This window comes from Budorcas taxicolor, chromosome 10, assembly GCF_023091745.1.
Source record: "Budorcas taxicolor isolate Tak-1 chromosome 10, Takin1.1, whole genome shotgun sequence".
Classification (NCBI taxonomy): domain Eukaryota; kingdom Metazoa; phylum Chordata; class Mammalia; order Artiodactyla; family Bovidae; genus Budorcas; species Budorcas taxicolor.
The window spans coordinates 23,071,745-23,091,858 of NC_068919.1; the positions used below are offsets into that span (position 1 = coordinate 23,071,745).

The window sequence follows — 20,114 nt, forward strand, 5'->3', positions numbered from 1 at the left end:
TCATGCTGGCAGGACTCTGGCTCGGTGGATCCCCGAGGTTCTCTTAAGCTTTTGTGCGTGTTCAGGAATCCCTGGGCTCCAGCATTCATTCTGGAAACTTAGAGAGTTGTCTACAACGTGGAAACCAAAACCAGACATGATTCCTGTCTCAAACTGCTTTCAGTTGACTGAGGAGCAGGTTAAAGAAAAAAAAAAAAATCCTCTGCCCTGTCTGTAGTCCCACCAGCCTGGACCCAGAGATGTGGAATGAGGGGTCAGACCAGAAGCAGAGAGCTGACACAGTTACCACCTGGGGAATAAAACCTGCTTGGATACTTTCCTGTCACTGTTCGGACTTCGTTTTGTTTTTCCATCTCCCTCTCCCTTCCTAGGCCCTGTTTATCAAGATGTTGAAGCCCCAGTGCTCAGGTGTCCAACACCCAGTGTGCAAGACTCTAGGTTGTTGGGAGGAAATCTGTGTTTACCTTCAGGTGGGTGTTCAGACATCCCCCCGGTTAAATAAGGATGGGGACTACATCCTCCAGGAATATTAAAACCATTATAACTATTAAATTCTGCATTTTTATAGTTGTGCCTATACATTTTTAAATGACAATGATTCAGTGTTTATGCCACATCTCCTAGACTGCCCAGAAATAAAACATATACCTCTTTTCTCCTTCTGTGTCCCCCACTGTCCTTACAGAAACTCTGGTCCTGAATTTGTAGACAGGAGTTCAGCCTGCAGAGATGCGCAGGGTAAACTCTGTGCAATGGGCCCAATTGTAGCAGAGATGCAGAGACTGACCCAAGGGGCTCCGCATTCCTGCTCATGAGCAGAGGAGTGGGGGGAGGTTCCTGCCTTGGGAGGGGCTGATACTTTCTCCTAGTTTCTTGGAGCAGATGAAAAAAACTCACTCCACTCCAAAGGCAGTCTGCCTTCAAACTGGGTGCAGGATGAGAATATCCTCTTTGCCAGTGATCATATCATCTCAGGGAAAATTAATTCATCAATCAATCAAGTTTCAGATATATTGAAAAAGTGTTTATATAGTCTTAAAATAAAAACAGAAAAAAATCTCTCCTTAACTTATAGAGATATTGTGTCTCACAAGTTATCCAATAGCAGTATATTTTTTTTTCAGGTGAAAAATGCCATTTCTTCATTATCTTTTATCTTGACATGTGGAACTTTGCTGAATGTTTACTAATTGTGTGCAAGGCTGAAAGCAAATGAGTTTGAAGGCTGCAGTGGTGATCATGTCTTAGTGCATTTTTCCACTGATCTGTCAACAAATATGGGAAAATACACCTTCTGTTATATAGTCAGGGGAATTAAAGTGGCCCTGCCTGGCCCTGAGAAGGGCACTTTTATGTTGAGCATAAGTCACCTGCTCTTCTCTGTCAGGACCGGGGGCTTCTCTGGAGGGGCTGCTGAGATGGGAACATTGACCACAGGGCTACCAAACCCTGTAGGCAACATTCCTAGCAGTGCCAACACGGCCCTGGCTTTTCCCTGAGCTTCGGTTCCTTTCCTGAAAAATAAGGAGAAACTTTGTGTAATAAAAATAATGTCATGAATGAAAATCTGATGTAGGTACTGGAACAAACTCTGCCTTTTATATTAATAATGGTCATCAGTGAGTGATCCCTCCTGTATCAAGATGCCTTAATATGTACCTGTGCTTAAAGTTTTATTTCTATAAAACACACAGGCAGGTGTGTTTATATATAATCTAATTTTATAATGATTTTAAACAGATAGAGATATAGAGATGATTTTGATTCTTAAGTCCATGAAGTAGGTTCTATTATTGCCATTTTACATATTAAGAAACTCATGCACAGAGAGGCTAAGGAGTGCCTCAAAAGTCATGCTGTGATGCAGATGACAGGGTTTGAATCCAGCTAATTTCAATTCATCCTTTTATTAAGGATGATATCAAATGTATACAAAAGTGTTAGGGATGGAAGAGCAAAGGCTGGGCCTGTCCTCCCCTCCTGCCTGCCTGTCCCTTTGCCTCCGCCCTCTCCCGTCCAGCGACGCAGAACAGCTTCTGATGTGTTAAAGGCAGGTGGCTTCCCTCATCACTCTACTCTCTTCCTGAGCCCGTGGCTTCTTATTACACTGTGAAGCAATGTGAGCAGCTCCTTGATAACTTCTACATCACACCCTTGGTGGATTCATGTCAATGTATGGCAGAACCGATACAGTATTGTAAAGTAAAATAAAATAAAAATAAAAGTTTAAAATAATAATAATAATAATACTAGTCCTTGCTTAAGTAAGGGAGGGTGTTAGGAACTCAAAAAGGATAGTGAACTAAGTGGTCCTGTGAGGTGAGTAAAATTTTGGAAAGGACTTCCCTGGTGGCTCAGATGGAAAAAATATCTGTCTGCAATACCAGACACCTAGGTTCAGTCCCTGGGTCAGGAAGATCCCCTGGAGGAAAAAATGGCAACCCACTCGAGTCATCCTGCCTGGGGAGTGCCATGGACAGAGGAGCCTGGCAGCCTACAGTCCACAGGGTCCCAAAAGAGTTGCACACGACTGCGCGACTCACACTAACTCAACAGCAGCTTCATGACTAACCTTTACACTTTACAGACGAGGAAGCAGAAAGTCAGAGTGAACGACCTGCTTAAGGTCACACAGTCTGTGCTGTGAGGTCCTTTCTGCCTCCTATCCTGTACTGGAGACCATATAGCCCCCTGGAACATGAGCTCCATCAAAGCAGACATCACATCTTTCTTGCCAACTGATGTTTCCCCAGAGCTGACCAGAAAACGAAGAATTAATGAATAAACTATACTGAAATTTCTCACACTGGGATCCATGCTGTGATGATAAAATTCACAGGACAAAAAAACAGGTATATTTCCATGAGATGTTAATTCAGATCTGTTTGCTTTGTGGATTAGCTTCTACATTATGACTAATAATTTAAAATTTTATTTTGGGGCTATTCATGTTGTGAATGGTAAATCTGCATAGATTTTAAAGATAAAATGAGTCTATATCAAAGGCATTATGCAATCAAACACGACTTTTGACCTCTACCCCAGAGGATGTTGTGCCCTTAGATATTTTTATAGAGAAGCTAGAAATCCAGTTTTCAATGTGATGTCTGATTTTTAAATAATAGCCATAACTACTAACTTCATATACACAGTCCAAGGTTGCAGCCTCCTTCTCCACCACAGAAATTGCAGACTGGACTTGAGTTACTTTCTGGGTCATGCTGGATCCTGCAGGAAAGAGCCTTTATTTACAAGCATGATGGTATAGGGATGAAGTGGCTTAGGACCTAATGCCCCGATTGCACTGCCCCTTATCTCTGCCTTTCAAGATGCATCAGGTAACAATGCTCTGCCCTCCCCACAACCTTGGCACTGAGAGAGGGCATGAGTCCTGTGTGTGGCCACCCTCACCAAGACAGACAGAGGCTCTGCCCGCCCTCGGTGCACTGGCAACCAGCATATGGGCAGCTCCTCCCTGCAGTGATGCGTCCTCTGCTCCATTTCAGATCCAGATCTGAATTCTGCACCCTGTGCTCAAGAGGTCCAGGCAGAGCTCCGGGGCTGTGAGATGCTTCTGCCCCACGCAGGAAACTGAGTCAGCAGCTGGAGGGCAGTTTGTCTGTGTCGGGTCACACGCTTCCTTCCTAGGAGGGAAATGCTAGACTTCTGCACATCAGTTTGTCGAATTAGGACACTATCAGACTAGAAATAAACAGTGGTAAAACAGAATCATGTTCAGTTCATTCTCCTTTGGATCAAAGAATCAAAAGGAACAATGGGGTTTGTATTTTAACAGAAACGCTGAATTTTTTGCTTCAATCTTTGTCTCTGCCTCCTATGGAATCTGGTAAAAGTTACCTGCGAAATATTTTGTTGTCTGTGAACGAATTCATATCTTGCCTCTGCATCACAAATCTGTCAAGTGTGTGCCATGTTAAATAGCAGCAGGGGGAGAAATACATGTGTATGTGATCACAATTTACATGTGTGTATTTGTGTAAACAAAAGTAAATTCAGAAAATTTTAGTCATTGCCTAAATATAAGAACTCCTGTTAAAACTCAATACATGTTTTTCTGAATCACCCGCAACTCTTCCAAACCACATCCATTAATTGTGGTGCAAATTAGGATAGGGAAAACCCTGAAAATACACAAATCCGAAGCCAAGCATTATCAAAAGCAATAGCAATCCTGTTAGAAATGCCAGCAGAGTTCAATCTCCATTGACATCTGTTGCTTGCATCATAGTCTTAAAACTCTTTGACATCGTAAATATTGGGAGTTGTGTCTCACTGCTCTCACATAGGTCCATGAGAACATGTAAGACCAAGGTCATCAAAACTTTAAATGTTTTTGCTTCATAAGGGCTTTGCCTGGTGGCTCAGCTGGTAAAGAATCCGCCTGCAATGTGGAAGACCTGGGTTTGATCCCTGGGTTGGGAAGGTCCCCTGGAGAAGGGAATGACTACCCACTCCAGTATTCTGACCTGAAGAATTCTTGATAAATCAATTTGCTTAATGCCTGAGATGAAGATGGACCAGCATTCTTTTTACCCTCCCTCTCAGCTTTATCAGGTAGCTTTCACTTGAAAACCCTCGAAATTCTTGAAGTCACTAAAGCAAACACTAGATTGTAGGCTTTTTAATTGAGAGAAAATTGCCTTTGAATGTTTTTACTTTAGCACAAATTACTAATGTGCTTGGAAAAAGCAATGAAACTTCCTCATCATGCCTGTATTGTTGCTGTTTAGTCGCTAAGTTGTGCCCAACTCTTTGCAACCCCATGAACTGTAACCCACCAGGCTCCTCTGTCCATGGGATTTCCAAGACCAGAATACTGGGGTGGGTTGCTGTATCCTTCTCCAGGGGATCTGCTCGACCCAGGGGCTGAACTCATCCTGGAGAAGATCTTCTGCATAGGCAGGCAGATTCTGTACCACTGAGCCCCCAAGGAAGCCAAGACCCATATTTACTAATTGTCTAAAAAAGGATTTGCTTTAATAAGATATACACTGTAGCAGAACAGAAAATGCTGTATCTTACAGTCCCAATGAGGAGACATATTTGTCACATGAAGGATGTTTTTTTATTTGAAAAATATAGTCCTCATTGCCATGGCAAAGACCTGTAATGTATGCCCCTTTCATATGGCTACTGAGGCTCAGCTATTAGCCCTGAAATAAGCAGGTTATTCAATCACTGAGAATCTGAGCAACTTTATGTTCAAAGTCATAAAAGATGATGACTGCAATTTTTTGGCCTCAGTGTTCAGGAATATATACAGACTCCTGTGAGTGCCCATTGAGTAAAGTACAGTTTTCATTACTGCATTAACTTAGTTTTCATCAAATGAAAATTTCAAAAATTATAAAATTCTAAGAAGGCAGTAGTATTTAACAAAAAAGAAAGAGATTTCATGGTGGTTCTATCAATTAGCTTTTAAGAATAAAAGTCATGCATCAGAATGATTGACAACCTACCCAAGCTCTGCTCCTAACTGGTTATGTACCTTGATTAAGTTATTAAACATCTCTACACCTCAAATTTTAACATTTTTTAAATTGGAAGTTTCCTAGTATCCACCTGAAGAGGTGGAGAGGGATTTAAAATGCTTAGCCCATTGCCCATAAAACTGCCAATGTCATATACTGGAGACAAACAGAGCTCAGTGAGTGAATAAAGTGATTGATTTGTGAAAGAAACATTATTTTAAGACACGTGTGGTGTCTTAAAGCAATACAATCCTAAAGCAGGAGACTCGGTCATGTCTACTATATTCTCAACACTTATTCATATGACTGACACATATGAGTATGTGCTCAAAAAGTTTTCCTGAATGAATGCAGGTATAACTTGGAATGATTATATCTCATGTAAGCATGAAATCATAATTTTAAAGAGCATTTTCTCTTGTACTTACTCATTTTACATCCTAAGGAAATGTTGGTACCAAATAAAGCAAAATGAAATGAAACAAATATGAAAACACAAAAAGTCGAACCTTTAACTGAAACTACATTTACTTAGAGCAATAGAGCTCCTGCACATGAGTGCTCATACCAGCATTATTTATAAGCGCTAAAAAGTGGAAATAACCAAAATGTTTCCAAAACAATCACTCTTCAAGTGAAGAATGGATCAGGAGAATAGGTGGTATCGCAGAGCAGCCTATTAAGTGACCATAAGGCGTAGTGGAGAGCTGATATGGAGACACGCCATGGAGAGACTCTGCGAGGCGAAAGAAGACAGGTACAAACAGTCATATGCGAGCTGATTCTATCTCTAGGAAACTCCCAGAACCATCAAATCCACAGAGACCAAGAACAGAGGAGTAGATGCCCGTGTCTGGGGGAAACGGGAACAGAAGTGACTGCTAATGGGTACAAAGTTTCTTCCTGGGGTGGTGTTACAGTACTGATGACTACACAACTCTGTGAACATGCTAAAAACCACTCAATTGTACAGTTAAAAGCGTGAAGGTGATGATATGTGAATTATCTTTATAAAGCTGTTATTTAAAAAGTGATAGAGCTGAAAATATTCATATTAATTACAGATCAAGTGCTGGGACAGAAAACGTCCTGGGGGGTTCTAACCTGCCAATATCAGGACAAAATAAGATGGTTATAATGCTTTGATCTTAAAGAGGAGAGTAAAATTTATGAAGAGGGTTTACCATGAAGAAAATTCAGCTTGTATTTCAGGATCCCTTAGTGTCCTGGGCCCAAGAAACTTGACTCTGCAATTTCATTTTCTTTTTCTTAAGAAGAGTGTCTGAAATCAAAGAAGGATCAGGCTCTGCAAAACCTTCATCTTTACTTGTCAGTCCCACAGAATCATACAAGAGGGATAAAGGACGAGTGAGGTTCAGAGACTCCAGAATGCCAGAACGAATTTCTCTCGGTGAGTTTCATTCATTGCAAGTTACAGTGAGAGCCACACATTTCTCTGTTTTCTGCTCCTCTGCTGTGGGAACATTGTGAATATGTCAAGAATTTAGAATCCCAGTCAACAGAAGTCCATGCGCCCTCTTTTCACTAACAGACTGAGTGTTTGCTTGGTCACTGAATTTGACACATTTCAAAAGGATCAGAGGCCTCAATTCACCGATAAAGATAATGTCAGGTTCCGTGGTCATGCTTATGTCTAGAACTTCTCACAGCACAGATCCTCAAGACCAGGATTGGGATCATGACTCAGCATTCTGTAAAGAGCTGCCATGATGACAAGATGCGGGTGGAGCTGTGTCACCAACATATAAGCAAGACACCTCATGCACAAAATGTTCACTGACTAGACTGCTCTGGCCCACAGGGCCCTTGACAGAAGGAGTATCTTCTCAGGAAACCATCTTCATGGGACTCGCAGCAGCAGCATTTCTTGAGCAACCATAAGAGTTGGAAAAGTCAAGGGAAGAGAGTGTGAAGGTCCCAGTCACTAAAGATGCAGTGTCTGCAGGTGAAACTCAGCAAGACACAAAATTCCGGTCTGAATTATAAAAATCAGACAGTAGCTTCAAGGTCATACATTCATCCATGAACGAGGTGCCCTGGAAGTTTTCATCAACAGGTTGTGACATATTTCAGCATATATCAACTGAACTGTGATTGAACAGAGTTAATGTCACTTCCAGGAATTCCATGCCATCTGGAGAAATGTGACTGGGCTAAAAACAAGCATTTCTGGAGAAGGCCGTTGAGATTCCTCTTTTCACTGTCCCTCCCAGATTCCTCTCTGTAGACCAATCCAAGAATTGCAGCGTTCTTGGCACTGAGCTTCAGAGCTGGAAGTACTTTGACGATGCCTCTGGCATAAAACGGGCTCTCAGGTGGCCTAGTGGTAAAGAGTCTGCCTGATAAACAGGAGACATGGGTACCATTCCTGGGTCGGGATAACTCCCAGGGAAAGAAATGGCAACCCACTCCAGTCTTCTTGCCTGGGAAATCCCATGGACAGAAGAGCCCACTACAGTCACAGGGTCGCAAAAGAGTCGGACATGACTTAGCAAATAAACAGCAACACAGCTAGCATAAAACACCTAAGACAGAAACAGCAACCCCCTTGCAGGGCTGCCCACAGCCAGAGCCCCATCTGCACTCTGGGTTTGTGCTCAGCTCCCCCTGCAGCCCTGTGTCACTGTGTCACTCAGAGCACAGTAGTACACAGCCGAGTCTGATGCTTGCACTGCCCGTTTCTGCAGGTGGAAGGACCTGTCACTCTGAACAAGAGTGGCCTGAAAACCTTCACTCTTTGGCTTCGGGTCTGACATCGAGCCCTTCAGGAGGAGTCGAGGAGCTTTGTTGAGATGCTGGATATACCAGAAATGATAGGGAGAAAAACCAGCAGTCTGGTAAGTGCAGTTCAGGGTCATGAGAGCCCCCTCTGAGACAGTCACTGGGCCTTCTGTCTGGTTCACTGAGTCACCATTGGTCCCTCCTGGAAAAGAATCACTTTGTTATCGTAGAAATGTACTGGAGGAGAGTTTTCAGCCATAGAAGAAAAATAAAACTTACCTGAAATCATAGAAAAATGAAAAATCATTAACATTTACTATAAAATGTTACTGAATATTAAGATGATCAGAAGAACTGAGTGAGTGGCAGAATGCAGGTTCGCAAAAGAAAACGATCCTTGTTCTCTGCAATACACCAGTCTAACAAATCTAGTATCCATCTGGATGTTACAGAAGCTCCTCCCTCAGAAACTGAGAGCCCCTTTCTGTACTGCAGCAATATTCTGCCTTGTGGCTACAAAGTAGTCAAGTGAAACCAGCTCCTGAATACAGTGAGGAACCGCATCTGAAGGAAGCCCCGCCCTCTGGTGGTGATCGTGAATATTGCACCACAGTCTGGTCTGACCTATTTCTCCTGATATTAGCTTGTGGGGTACATACAGGAGAGTGGGACAGGCCCCTAAGAAGAGAGTCCTAAACATAAGCGTGCTTAGGGAGATATTCTATTATTACTTCCATAATTTTTTGCGTTGTACAGGTATCTCTAGCTTCGCAAGAAATCCCAGTTACAATTTCTAGATGGAATAGTCAGATTTCTTCCTTCCATGTGTCTCCAAGATTCCCATGAGTCAGAGAAGGATCCCCCTGAATGGAAAGTGCTCCCTGCTCTCCTCAAGTTCTTTACCTGAACTAGCTCTGTTCATCCCTAAGACTCAGTCAACATGCCATGGAGGAAATCTTATATATGGCAGGTGTCAAATAATGTGTGGTTAATGATAAGGTTATTATTACATACCCTACCATCATAAAATGACACATTTGTAAAAATACCAATAAATAAATAAATAAATTACCATTACTTTTTTTCACAGGTAAAGGTAGAGTTGACCTTACAACTAGAAAACTGGACAAAATATATGAAATAAATCTTGGATCTTGTACATCAGGTAGCACAGAGACAAGGAAGACAGATGAGACGAGCACTGACATTGCTCAGCTTGCTTCATGGAGGCAGCTCCCAGGCGCCAGGGCAGGAGGGGTTTACCAAATTGTCTCACTGTGGGATTGAGATGGAACCTAGAAATTTGTGGACCACTGTACAAGAGAGGAGGGATGTGGACAAAAGAGAGAAAGGGAGAGACAAGGGCAAGGCGGTAGCATGAGGAGGGAGGAGATCCAAGGTGAATCCTGGGCTGAGTGATAATCTGTAATAAAAGAGAGAAACCTCAGTGAGTTTGGTAAACCTCCCTGAAAAGATCTCCTTTGGGGCCCCTGGACCATACTTGGATGATAGCACTTGTCATATTCTTGTTTTAATTCAACTAAGTATTTTTTTGAGAAATTCAAGTTCAGATGCTTAATATATTAACCAGGCTTGCTTCATGGCATTCAGGCTTTCAAAGGCATGTGTGTGGTGTTTATCAGGCTCCTGTTTATTTATTTTATTAGAGACTGAGGAATCTCAGTGGAAAGAACTCTCTGCTCAGTGTCTATCAGCCTGTTTGTCTAGGTTCCTGTGCAATTATTTGTGCAAGTGAACCCAGCAGAAGATATAACAAAGTCATTTCATAGCTGCTGCTTTTTCTAGGATTTACTTTATGGAAAGTATGGTTGTATTATGGTAAGAAGTCAAAACATTGTTCTTTGCTGACATAAACCATTTTAAGGCATGGAGACTTTGTGGCTGCAGTCAGGTGGGAGGTTGCCTTATGCGGGTTTTCAGGGCAGTGCTGTCAATCCAGTAACAATGGCTATGACTTAGTTGAACTGACTAAGAGCAATTTCAAGAACAATCTTCTTCAAATGTACCTTTCCACCTACAGAGATTTTCTCACCAGTTAAAATGAACTCCTACTAAAATTAGAGTTATTTTTTTAATGCACAGCTGTTTGCTGAGTTGTCGCTTGTTTTGTTTATGGCTGCCCTGGGTCTTAGCTTCAGCTTGTGAGATTTAGTTCTCTAACCAGGGACTGAACTTGGGACACCCACATTGGGAGTGCAGAGTCCTATCCCCTGGACCAAAACTCCCCCTAAAATTAGAGTCTTGAGTCAAGTTATTGTGCTGCTAGGACCCTCTGGCTCAGCAGATCACCGAGGTGCTCCTAAACTGTGGTGCATGTTCAGGAATCCCTAGGCTCCAGCATTCACTCGGGAAATTTGAAGAGTTCTCTACAACGTGGAAACTGAAAACCAGACATGATTCCTATCTCAAATTGCCTTCAGTTGACTGAGGAGCAGGTAAGCAAAAAATTAAAAAAAAAATAAAATCCTCTGCCCTGTTTGTAGTCCCACTAGCCTGGACCCAGAGATGTGGAATGAGAGATCACAGCAGAAGTAGAGAGTTGATACAGTTACCACCAGGGAAATAAACCCTGCTTCAATACTTTTTTTCCACTGTAAGATTTATTTTTGTTTTTTCATCTCCCTCTCCCTTTCTCTGGCCTGTTTATCAAGATGTTGAACCCCCAGTGCTCAGGTGGCCAACACCCAGTGCGCAGGACTCTAGGATGTTCGGGAGGAAGTCTGCACTGACCTTCAGGTGGGTGTCCAGACATCCACGCTGTTAAATGAGAATGGGGACTACCTCCTCCATGACCATTAAAACTATCCTAACTATTAAATCTGTATTTTTATTGCTGTGTTTATAAATTATGAGATGACAAATAATCAGTGTCTAGGCCACATCTCCCTGACTGCCTGGCAGTAAAACATCTCTCTTTTCACACCTTCTGTGTCCCCCACTGTCCTTCCAGAAAGGCTGGTCCCCAAAGGCGCGGACAGGAGTTCAGCCTTCAGGGATGCAGAGGGGCTGCTCTGTGCCCTGGGCATGACTGTCGCGGAGCGCTGACCCGAGGGGCTCCGCATTCCTGCTCGTGGGCAGAGGAGTGGGGAGATGGTCCTGCCTCGGGAGGGGCTGATACTTTCTCCTAGTTTCTTGGAGCAGGGGAAAAGCTCACTCCACTCCAAAGATAGCTTATTGTAAGAGTACATAAACACTTTTTCCATATATCAGAAATATGACTGATGAATAGATTTCCCCTGAGGTGACATTATTATTGGCAAAGAGAATATCCTGTATCCTGTTTGAAGACCAACATGCCTGCAATATTTACCAACTGAGCTGCTCTGACCCACAGAGCCATTGACAGAAGGATTATCTTGTGAGAAAACTCTCCCTCTGGAGCTTACTTAGGTAGCAGCATTGCTGTAGCAGCCATAGGGATGGAAAAGTCAAGGGAAGAGAGAATAAAGCTCTTACTCACTGAAGATGGAGTGTCTGCAGGTGTATCTCAGCAAAACATACAATCCTAGTCTGAATTATTAAAACCAGAGACTACCTTCCAGATCACACAGTCATCCATTAAATATGTTCCTGGGAGTTTTCATTAACAGGTTGTGAAATGTTTCAGCATATATCAATTGAATTGTCACTGAAGAGTTAATGACACTTTAAGAGATTCTGTGCCTTTAAGGGGAATGTGAATGGGCTGAAAACAGGCATTTCTGGAGAAAAGCGCTTAGGTTCCTCTTTACACTGTCCCGCGCCAGATTCCTCTCTGTAGGGCAATCCAAGAATTCCAAGGTTCTTAACTCTGAGCCTCTAGAATAAAACTCTGTAGAGGTGCTCACAGCCTGACCCCATCTGTGCCCTTGGGTTTGTGTTCAGCTCCCCCTGTAGCCTCTCTCACTGTGTCACTCAGAGCGCAGTAGTACACAGCTGAGTCTGATGTTTGCACGGAGGATTTCTGCAGGTGGAAGGAGCTGTCACTCGAGGTATGAGTGGCTTCAAAACCTCTGCTGGTCACCTTCTGGTTATCTAATGAGCTTTTCAGGAGCAACTCAAGTTCTTTGTTTTTGTACTGGACATACCAAAAAAGAAAATCTGAATAGCTGGACTGGTAAGTACACTTCAGAGTCAGAGATGCCTTCTCGGGGAGGATAACAACGCCTTCTGTCTGGGTCACCGAGTCTCCACTGGTCCCTCCTTTAAAAGAAAAAAGAAAAAACAAAAAACAAAAAACAAAAAACACAAACACACAGTAAAGACTTCGTTAAGTTGGATAAGGAAGAGGAGCCATCTCTCGCTTGATAGAGATTACATGACATCCTAAAACCAAGGAATATAACATCTTAGAAATTTTAAATGTTACTCACGCATTATCAACAAGATCACAAATCCTAAGCACAAAGCAGAGAGCATAGTTGGCTCAGAAGCAGTGGGTGGCTGAGTTTGGGGATACACGAAAGTTGAAAAAACTATTCCTCTAGTTTCTTGATTCTTTGTTGAAATCTTCAAGAAAATCTTAGTTCAAGTGTTATGCAAGACAGACTCCCCTACAAGATCATGCTGTAGGCTGAGCAAGAGAGAAAAGTTCTCAGAAATGAAAGATGAATTTATATCAAACCACCAACGAAAGGGAGCAGCGCCCTCTGTCGTTCTCTCTCTGTTCCTGCAGTCTGCTGTGCATCTTTTGGTATTTAGCCTGAAAAGGAGCTCAGTTCAGTTCAGTCGCTCAGTCGTGTCCGACTCTTTGCGACCCCATGAATCACAGCACGCCAGGCCTCTCTGTCCATCACCAACTCCCAGAGTTCACCCAAAACCACATCCATCGAGTCGGTCATGCCATCCAGCCATCTCATCCTCTGTCGTCCCCTTTTCCTCCTGCCCCCAATCCCTCCCAGCATAAGAGACTTTTCCAATGAGTCAACTCTTCGCATGAGGTGGCCAAAGTACTGGAGTTTCAGCTTTAACATCATTCCTTTCAAAGAACACCCAGGACCGATCTCCTTTAGAATGGACTGGTTGGATCTCCTTGCAGTTACACTCTCAAGAGTCTTCTTCAACACCACAGTTCAAAAGCATCAATTCTTCGGCACTCATCTTTCTTCACAGTCCAACTCTCACATCCATACATGACCACTGGAAAAACCATAGCCTTGACTAGACGGACCTTAGTCGGCAAAGTAATGTCTCTGCTTTTGAATATGCTATCTAGTTTGGTCATAACTTTTCTTCCAAGGAGTAAGCATCTTTTAATTTCATGGCTGCGGTCACCATCTGCAGTGATTTTGGAGCCCCCCAAAACAAAGTCTGACACTGTTTCCACTGTTTCCCCATCTATTTCCCATGAAGTGATGGGACCAGATGCCATGATCTTTGTTTTCTGAATGTTGAGCTTTAAGCCAACTTTTTTGCTCTCCTCCTGCACTTTCATCAAGAGGCCTTTTAGTTCCTCTTCACTTTCTGTCATAAGGGTGGTGTCATCTGCATATCTGAGGTTATTGATATTTCTCCTGGAAATCTTGATTCCAGCTTGTGCTTCTTCCAGCCTAGCATTTCCCATGATGTACTCTGCATAGAAGTTCAATAAGCAGGGTCATAATATACAGCCTTGATGTACTCCTTTTCCTATTTGGAACCAGTCTGTTGTTCCATGTCCAGTTCTAACTGTTGCTTCCTGACCTGCATACAGATTTCTCAAGAGGCAGGTCAGGTGGTCTGGTATTCCCATGTCTTTCAGAATTTTCCACAGTTTATTGTGATCCACACAGTCAAAGGCTTTGGCATAGTCAATAAAGCAGAAATGGATGTTTTTCTGGAACTCTCTTGCTTTTTCGATGATCCAGTGGATGTTGGCAATTTGATCTCTGGTTCCTCTGCCTTTTCTAAAACCAGCTTGAACATCAAGCTGTAGGCATAGAAGGGAAATAGGTATCAGGGGTGAGCGTAGGGCTCAAGGAAGGAAGCACTAAATAATTTCTGCAGACTTCTCAATGGCTCCCAAGGCTGAGACAGTTAGTAATTCCTCTGTCTTTAAGATGCAGAGAAATACAGTTCCCTTAAGGCTTTCCAGGCCCAGCATCTATTGTCTGATCACACTGAGCAATAAGCTCATTTAGGCAACTTAAGTTATGGTGTGAGTGTGAAGAAAGACTGAGCTGAGACCTCTTCTTGTCATTTCCCTCACTGGTCCCCTAGAACCAGGGGATGAGCTGTCTCTGCTTAGACTGTTCTTTCTTTCTGTCCAGAATCTTTGCCTAGGCAACTTTTTATTCCTTCTTTAAGAACCAATTTGCATGCCAACTCCATATGAAAGTACTGATCCAGTCCTTCAGGCTGAATTAGGACCCACATCTCTTCCCACCATACCTTGTATGCACATATATCACTGTCATTTCTACACCGTATTGGAGTCATTTGTGTGTTGTTTTTCAAAGTAGGTTTGATGCACCTGAGATCAGGAACTTAATCTTATTCATCTCAGTGGCCAACTTCTCAAAACTGAACACTAGTTCAGGGCAAATGGCTTAAACATATTTGAAAAATGAATGAATAAGTGAATGAGTGGACATGTCTGGGTGTACAATGATCTGTTTATGAAATATAGTCTCTATGAGAAATAGTTCTCAGGCCTACAGTATGATGAGCTTCTTCCAGCGGCATGTCTACGGTCTGAACACAGGGGCATTAGGTATTTCCCAAAACTAAGGCACAGTTCTTCATATAAGAGACCACTCTCATCTTGACTATTTTAAAAATATTATAGCACCTTTATACATACAAGACTTAGGTTGAGTATAAACGTTTTTGGTTCACAGTTCTTAATCACCAAAGTGAAAGTCGCTTAGTCGTGTCCGACTCTTTGCAACCCCATGAACTGTATGGGGCTCTCCAGGCCAGAATACTGGAGTGGGTAGCCTTTCCTTTCTCCAGGGATTTTCCCAACCCAGGGGTCAACCCAGATCTCCTGCATTACAGACGGATTCTTTATCAGTTGAGCCACAAGCAAAGCTCTAGAATATGGAGTGGTAACCTATCCCTTCTCCAGCAGATCTTCCCAATCTAGAAATCAAATCAGGGTCTCCTGTATTGCAGGTGGATTCTTTACCAACTGAACTGCCAGGGAAGCCCATGCACATAAAATACAAAATTAATAAAATTCATATTAAAACGTTAATGTAGAAGTGATATTTTACTGAAACTAAAGAGGTGGTGAAATCTCATTAGAAGAAAGCTGTAGATTGTGTCATTCAATAATTCACCTGATTAAGATGATTTGGAGCTTAATGCACTATTGTCTGCTGCCGCTGCTGCTGCTAGGTCGCTTCAGTCATGTCCGACTCTGTGCAACCCCATAGACGGCAGCCCCCCAGGCTCCACCCCCCACCCCCCACCCCCCACCCTCCACCCCACATCCCTGGGATTCTCCAGGCAAGAACACTGGAGTGGTTTGCCATTTCCTTCTCCAATGCATGAAAGTGAAAAGTGAAAGTGAAGACGCTCAGTCATGTCCGACTCTTAGCAACACCACGGGCCGCACTCTACCAGGCTCCTCCATCCATGGGATTATCCAGGCAAGAGTACTGGAGTGGAGTGACATTGCCTTCTCTGCACTATTGTCTCAATTACTGTGATTAGTGATTTCCAGTATTTTTACTTCTATTCAAAAATATCTATTTAAGTCAGCATTATATAACTCTATTATTGAACAAAGCATCAAAAAGTCAGCACTGAAAAAAATACTCTGCATGTACTGCTACTCTTTTTTCTACTGAATTGCATGTTGATACATTCAAACTTTTAAAATGTTTAAAAAGTATTTTTAAAACTTTTATCCATTTAAAGACCTATGATGCTTTTATTTGTAAACTGTCATTATTCCATTTGTCTTTAATTAGATTTGAAAAATGACATAACACAAAAGCTTCAGAAAGATGAGGAGTATTCTAAATTGGCCCAACAGATGATTAGAAATATTAGAAATATGATAGAAATTATTTAATTTGTTGTCATCAAACAAAAAAATCCAAATAGAAAAATTCTAATGTAATTCCTACACCCTGTAGGTTGGCAGACTTTTTTGTCCATAAAGGGTCAAATAGAAAATAGTTTAGGTTTTGAAGTCATACAGTCTCTGCTACAACTATGCTGGTATAGCACAAAGCATCCATGGTCAATGCATAAATAAATGAGCATGGCTGTCTTCCAATAAAACTTTATTTATAAACATAAGTATCAAGCTACTTTGCCCTGTGGCTATCCTTTGCCAATTTCTGCTATACTCCAAAGATTTATTCATAAACCTCTAAAGATTACTTTCTTCACTAAATATTATCATAGCTTTTTGAGGAGGCTTAAAATAAAGAACACATTAATGGATAGAAAAGAAGAAGGAAATTGAGTGATGCTAATGCCAAAGATCCTTCCTGGGTGGCTCAGTGGTAAAGAATCCACCTGCCAATGTGGGAGATGTGGATTCGATCCCTGGGTCAGGAAGATCCCCTGGAGGAGGAAATGGCAACCCACTCCAGTATTCTCACCTGGAATTCCAGTGGAGAGAGGAGTCTTGCAGGCTACAGTCCATGAGGTCACAAAGAGTTGGACACGACTTGGCAACTAAACAACAACAACAAATGCCTAAGATACATTGATGCTGAGTTTTCAAGAATGAAAAAACACAGATACGGACACTATCATTAAGGAGATCACAAAGTAGGATTGAAAATAGACCTTAAACAAATAATGAGAGAAACAAAAATAAATGACAAAAAAAAAAATGCAGAGGTCTATAATTCTAAAAATATCCACTAAGCTTTCCTTAGCTACTGACTCTTGGACAAGTATACAAGAATGAGTAGGTATTTACTACTTTTTTAAACTCTTTTGAAGCAAGGAAAAGAATTTTAGGAAAAGAAAAAAATAAAAAAATCACCTAAAATTTCTATGAATGGGTTATATAAGAGGAAAATAGTGCCTTTGACAAACTTAGTATTGTTGAAGAGGGAGGGAGAGACAGAGACAGAGAGATTAGGGACACATAATGAAATGAAGTTGGAGAGGTAGCTTCTCTTTGTCCTAAGAGCAAATGGGTGACTGACATGCTAACATTTACACTCTGGCAAAATCGCTCCCACTATGGAAAAGGGACTACATGGAAGAGTGATGGGGTGTGTCAAGTGTTGAGCAGGAGACTGAGATGGATTTTTAATGAGGACTGTGGAGGTGAATTGGGCTGTGGGGATTGTGACATCTTCTAGAAGACTTTCAGGAGCAACGTCCACAGAACTGGGAATTAGACTGAATACAGTATCTCAAAAATGAATATCACTAAACAAACAAACAAACAAAAAAACTACATGAGTCTTAATATAGCCTAAACTGAGAGTACAGCAGAAACTATTTGCCTATAGAATGCTCATTTTCTACTACCTCTAATAGAACTAATTTTTATTTTATACTGGAGTGTAGTTGATTGGCAGTGTTATGTTAGTTTCAAGTGTACAGCAAAGTGATTCAATTATACATAAACATGTATCTATTCTTTTTCAACTCTTTTCCCACTTAGGTTATTACAGAATACTGAGCAGTTTTCCCTGTGTGCTACAGTGGGTCTTAGTTGAATATATACTTTATTTTTTTATTTTTAACTGGAGCATAATTACTTTATACTCTAGAGATGGTTTCTGCCATACATCAACATGAATCAGCCACAGGCATACACACGTCCCCTCCCTCTGAAACCTCACTCCCACCCCCTCCCCATTCCAGCCCCTAGGGTGTTACAGAGCACGGGCCTGGAGTTCCCTGCATCATACAGCAAATTCCCACTGGCTGTCTATTTTACACATGGTAATGTGTATGTTTCAGTACTGCTCTCTCCAGTCTTCCCACCCTCTCCCTTCCTCACTGTGAGCAAAAGTCTGTTCTTTAAGTCTGCATCTCCTTTGCTGCCCTGCAAATAGGCTCATCATCGCCATCTTTCTAGATTCCATATGGATGCACTAATACATGATATTTGTCTTCCTCGTTCTGGCTTGCTTTGCCCTGTGAAATAGGTTTTAAGTTCATCCACCTCATTAGAACTGACTCTAATGTGTTCCTTTTTATAGAGGAGCTACCCCACATCCGAGGCCAGGGGCAGCTGCCAAGAAGAGCTACCCCACCTCCGAGGTCAGGGGTGGTGGCTGAGAGTGCCAGGCTGCGACTGCGCAGGAACGGCTGAGAGGAGCTACCCCACGCTTGAGGTCAGGGGCAGCAGCTGAGAGGAGCAACCCCATGTCCAAGGAGCGGTGGCTGTGCGGGTGCAGGAGGGCTGAGAGGAGCTATTCCACCTTCAAGGTTGGGAGGGGCGGCGGTAAGAAGATACTCTTCCTCCAAGGTAAGGAGCAGTGGATGCGCTTTGCTGGAGCAGCCGTGAAGAGATACCCCATGTCCAAGGTAAGAGAAACCCAAGTAAGACGGTAGGGCATCAGAAGACAGACACACTGACACCATAATCACAGAAAACTAGTCAATCTACGGACCACAGCCTTGTCTAACTCAATAAAACTAAGCCATGCCGTGTGGGGCGACCCAAGATGGAGGGGTCATGGTGGAGAGGTTTGACAGAAGGTGGTCCGCTGGAGAAGGGAATGGCAAACCACTTCAGTATTCTTGCCTTGAGAACCCCATGAACAGTATGAAAAGGCAAACTGATAGGATACTGAAAGAGGAACTCCCCAGGTCAGTAGGTGCCCAATATGCTACAGCAGATCAGTGGAGAAATAACTTCAGAAAGAATGAATGGATGGAGCCAAAACAAAAACAGTACCCAGTCTTCGATGTGACTGGTGATAGAAGCAAGGTCCAGTGCTGTAAAGAGCAATATTGCATAGGAACCTGGAATGTTAGGTCCATGAATCAAGGCAAATTGGAAGTGGTCAAACAGGAGATGGCAAGAGTGAACATCGACAGGCTAGGAATCAGCTAACTAAAATGGACTGGAATGGGTGAATTTAACTCAGATGACCATTATACCTACTACTGCGGGCAGGAATCCCTCAGAAGAAATGGAGTAGCCATCATGGTCAACAAAAGAGTAAGAAATGAAGTACTTGGATGCAATCTCAAAAATGACAGAATGATCTCTGTTCATTGCCAAGGCAAACTATTCAATATCACAGTAATCCAAGTATATGCCCCAACCAGTAATGCTGAAGAAGCTGAAGTTGAATGGTTCTATGAAGACCTACAAGACCTTTTAGAACTAACACCCAAAAAAGATGTTCTTTTCATTATAGGGAACTGGAATGCAAAAGTAGGAAGTCAAGAAACACCTGTAGTAACAGGCAAATCTGGCCTTGGAATATGAAATGAAGCAGGGCAAAGGCTAATAGAGTTTTGCCAGGAGAAGGCACTGATCATAGCAAACACCCTCTTCCAACAACACAAGAGAAGACTCTACACATGGACATCACCAGATGGTCAACATCAAAATCAGATTGATTATATTTTTTGCAGCCAAAGATGGAGAAGCTCTATACAGTCAGCAAAAACAAGACCAGGAGCTGACTGTGGCTCAGATCATGAGATCCTTATTGGCACATTCAGACTTAAATTGAAGAAAGTAGGGAAAACCACTAGACCATTCAGGTATGACCTAAATAAAATCCCTTATTATTATACAGTGGAAGTGAGAAACAAATTTAAGTGTCTAGATCTCATAGATAGAGTGCCTGATGAACTATGGACAGAGGTTTGTGACATTGTACAGGAGACAGGAATCAAGACATTTCCCATGGAAAAGAAATGCAAAAAAGCAAAATGGCTGTCTGGGGAGGTTTTACAAATAGCTGTGAAAAGAAGAGAGGTGAAAAGCAAAGGAAAAAAGGAAAGATATAA

General features: G+C 42.3%; 1 pseudogene and 1 gene segment (V, D, J or C); both read right to left on the reverse strand.

Annotated features, from left to right (window-relative positions):
• Window positions 1-8,001: 8,001 nt before the first annotated feature.
• LOC128054683 (T cell receptor alpha variable 18-like) lies at window positions 8,002-8,673 on the reverse strand (annotated as a pseudogene).
• A 3,405-nt stretch (window positions 8,674-12,078) lies between these two features.
• LOC128054684 (T cell receptor alpha variable 18-like) lies at window positions 12,079-12,653 on the reverse strand. The segment is given in 2 exon segments: window positions 12,079-12,437; window positions 12,608-12,653. Coding segments are annotated over 2 exon segments (405 nt in total).
• Between the last annotated feature and the right edge of the window lie 7,461 nt (window positions 12,654-20,114).